This window comes from Silene latifolia, chromosome Y, assembly GCF_048544455.1.
Source record: "Silene latifolia isolate original U9 population chromosome Y, ASM4854445v1, whole genome shotgun sequence".
NCBI classification, from domain to species: Eukaryota; Viridiplantae; Streptophyta; class Magnoliopsida; order Caryophyllales; family Caryophyllaceae; genus Silene; species Silene latifolia.
Window position 1 is genome coordinate 61,813,524 of NC_133538.1, and position 3,643 is coordinate 61,817,166.

Here is a 3,643-nt window from a genome sequence, read left to right on the forward strand (position 1 = left end):
AGAAGTTGAGGCGGATGAGGCCCCTGAAACACTTGAAGACGAGGGCAATCGACTGTAGATGAACTCAAGGAACTCAACTTGGGAACTATTGAAGATCCTCGGCCCATTTATATCAGTGCTCTGCTGACTAAGAAAGAAGAAGAGGAGTACTACAAGTTGTTGGTCGAGTACAAGGATGTCTTCGCTTGGAGCTATAAAGAGATGCCTGGACTCAGCCCAAAAATTGCAGTTCATCGTCTAGCAATCAAGAAAGGCACCAGTCCCAAAAAGAAACCTCAACGTCGTTTCAGGCCGGAGCTTGTACCTGAAATTGAAAGGGAAGTCAATAAACTCATTGAAGCAGGTTTCATTCGAGAAGTCAAATATTCTACCTGGATAGCAAATATTGTCCCAGTCAGAAAGAAGAATGGACAACTGCGCATATGTGTCGACTTTAGAGACCTTAATGATACATGCCCGAAGGATGACTTCCCTTTGCCAGTTACAGAGTTGATGATTGACGCAACCACTGGTCATGAAGCCCTCTCATTCATGGATTGTACTGCTGGTTACAATCAAATACATATGGCACCCGAAGATCAAGAAGCAACAGGTTTTCGAACCCCAAAAGGGATCTTCTGCTACACAGTCATGCCATTTGGATTGAAGAATGCTGGCGCTACGTACCAACGCGCAATGCAAAAGATCTTTGATGACATGCTGCATAAAATAATAGAGTGTTATGTTGATGACGTGGTTGTCAAATCAAAGAAAAGAGAAGACCATATCAAAGACCTTCGAACCATCTTCGAAAGACTTAGAAAATGTCAACTCAAGATGAATCCACTCAAGTGCGTATTTGGAGTCACATCTGGGAAGTTTTTAGGTTTTGTGGTCAGGCATAGAGGCATTGAAATTGACCAAACAAAAATCAAAGCTATCAACGAAATGCCGGAACCAAAGACATTGAAAGAATTGTGCGGATTGCAAGGACGTTTGGCATACATCCGAAGGTTCATCTCTAACTTAGCCGGGCGTTGCCAGCCGTTTAGCCATCTCATGAAAAAGGATGCTCCATTTCAATGGGATGAAAAATGCAAAAATGCTTTTGATAGCATCAAGAAGTACTTGGCCAGCGCACTAGTGCTGGGGGCACCAATCCCAGGAAGTCCACTTGTCCTCTACATTGCAGCACAAGAACGCTCACTGGGGGCAATGTGTGCTCAAGAAATTGAAGACCGCAAGGAGAGAGCACTCTACTACTTGAGTCGTACCTTGGTTGGAGCTGAGTTGAATTACGCGCCCATAGAGAAGATATATCTTGCTTTGGTGTTCGCCATCCAGAAGTTGAGGCACTACATGCAGGCGCATACCATACATGTGGTCTCAAAAGCTGATCCAATCAAGTACATACTCTCAAGTCCAGTCTTGTCTGGAAGACTTGCGAAATGGGCAATGTTGCTTAAGCAGTATGACTTGGTGTTCGTGCCTCAAAAGGCTATGAAAGGTCAAGCTATCGCCGACTTCTTTGCTGATCATCCAGTGCCAGCAGAGTGGGAAATTTCAGATGACCTCTCAGGAGAAGAAATTTTCTATGTGGACATCCTACCTCCATGGCAAATGTACTTTGACGGTGCTGCAAGGCAAGATGGAGCTGGAGCTAGAGTTGTATTCGTAACTCCACAAAATCATCTTATGCCATATGCCTTTACACTCACTCAGTTATGTACAAATAATATGGCAGAATACCAAGCTCTCATACTCGGTCTTCAAATGGCGATCGAAATAGGTGTTAGGGATATGGACATATATGGAGACTCAAAGCTGGTGGTCAACCAAGTCTTTGGTGAATATGAAGTGAAAAAGGAAGACTTGATTCCCTACCATCAACAGGCATTACAACTGCTGAATCAACTTGACGACATCCATGTTGGTCATGTGCCAAGGAGTGTTAATAAGTTGGCTGACGCGCTTGCTAATCTTGCAGCCCACTTTGGCACCATCGGGCGAGAAGAGTCTATGAAAGTCCCAGTCTGCAATCGTTGGGTAGTATCATCGCTTGAAGGAGAAGAAAATGTAGACACAACCAATATGATATGCGTCTACACAGTTGATGAAGATGAGTGGCGTCAACCTATCATTGATTTTTTGGACCACCAAAAACTACCCGATGATCCCAGACACATGGTAGAAATACGTCGACGTGCTCCAAAGTTCATTCACTATAAAGGGACACTCTACAGACGTTCTTTCTCATGCCAATGGTTGAGGTGTCTAAGCAAGGCCGAAGCTACTGAAGCAATGCATGAAGCTCATTCTGGTATTTGTGGTGATCATCAATCTGGGCCTAAACTTCATGATCGTGTAAAGATAATGGGGTATTACTGGCCAACCATGGTGCAAGATTGTATGGACTTTGCAAAAAAATGTGAACCCCGTCGCCCACGCAAACTTCATACACCAACCGCCGGAGCCGTTGCATCCTACTGTTTCTTCATGGCCCTTTGAAGCTTGGGGACTTGATGTTGTGGGACCTCTTACTCCAAAGGCCTCAAATGGACACGAGTATATCCTCGTTGCCGCTGACTATTTCTCAAAATGGGCAGAAGCCATCACACGACAGGAAGTGAAGAAAGAAAATGTTGTGGACTTCATTAGAACCCAAATCATCTACAGATATGGTGTACCTCAACGTATCACAACTGACAATGGAAAACAATTTTTCAACCATCTGATGACAAGTCTGGGAGAAAAATTCAAGTTCAAACAATACAAGTCATCCATGTACAATGCCTCTGCAAATAGTTTGGCTGAAGCCTTTAATAAAACTCTTTGCAACTTGTTGAGAAAAGTAGTAGCAAAGTCAAAGCGAGATTGGCATGAAAGAATTGGTGAGGCGTTGTGGGCATATCGTACCACATACAAAACACGTACTCAGGCAACCCCGTACGCGTTGGTGTATGGAGTGGAGGCCGTGTTGCCTTTGGAGTTGCAGATCCCTTCCTTACGCATTGCTATTCAGGAGGGACTCACAAATGATGAGAATGACAAATTGCGATTAGCAGAGCTGGAAGCTCTCGATGAAAAGAGATTAGAGGCTCAACAAAAGCTCCAGTGCTATCAAGCAAGGTTGTCACGCGCATTCAACAAAAAGGTGCGCCCTCGTTCTTTCCAAGTGACCTCGTCCTTGCAGTACGAAGACCAATCATCACCTCTCACAAGCCAGTTGGCAAGTTCACCTCTAAGTGGGATGGTCCATACATGGTACAGGAGGTCTATACAAATGATGCTTACAAAATCGTGGATGAAGACGGCGTTCGGGTAGGCCCAATCAATGGGAAGTTTTTGAAGCGTTGCTATTCTTAAATCCCAACAGTGAAGGTTCCTAAGCAAGAGCGTAAACTGCAAGTCAAAGCTCCTAAGCAAGAGGTTAAACTGTATACAAAAAAAAAACAAAAAAAAAAAATCTCCAAAAAAAAAAAAAAAAAAATACTCCTTTCTTCCTTTATGAACTACGTCGGCTTGATCTTGTGAAATACACTTTGTGCTTCACAAGTACGTAGGCAACTTGGGTGAACATGTAGCTCAAGTGCAGCCACACCTCCAAACAAAAAAAATCCCTCTCTTGAATTACGTTGGCCTGATCTTGCAAGTTGTCATCTTG

The 3,643-nt window shown here is 43.8% G+C and overlaps 1 protein-coding gene across 1 annotated transcript; it reads left to right on the forward strand.

The window, feature by feature from the left end:
• The first annotated feature begins 2,761 nt into the window (after positions 1–2,761).
• On the forward strand, positions 2,762–3,345 carry LOC141628182 (uncharacterized). The gene is made up of 2 exons (XM_074441354.1): positions 2,762–3,133; positions 3,250–3,345. Exons 1-2 carry the CDS (start codon positions 2,762–2,764, stop codon positions 3,343–3,345), a joined length of 468 nt encoding a protein of 155 aa, XP_074297455.1.
• Positions 3,346–3,643: the final 298 nt, after the last annotated feature.

Coding starts and splice junctions, on each gene's coding strand:
- LOC141628182 (XM_074441354.1), top strand. CDS start 2,762: ATGTACAATGCCTCTGCAAATAGTTTGGCTGAAGCCTTTAATAAAACT. Junction 3,134..3,249: donor CACGCGCATTCAACAAAAAG/GTGCGCCCTCGT, acceptor TACATGGTACAG/GAGGTCTATACAAATGATGC.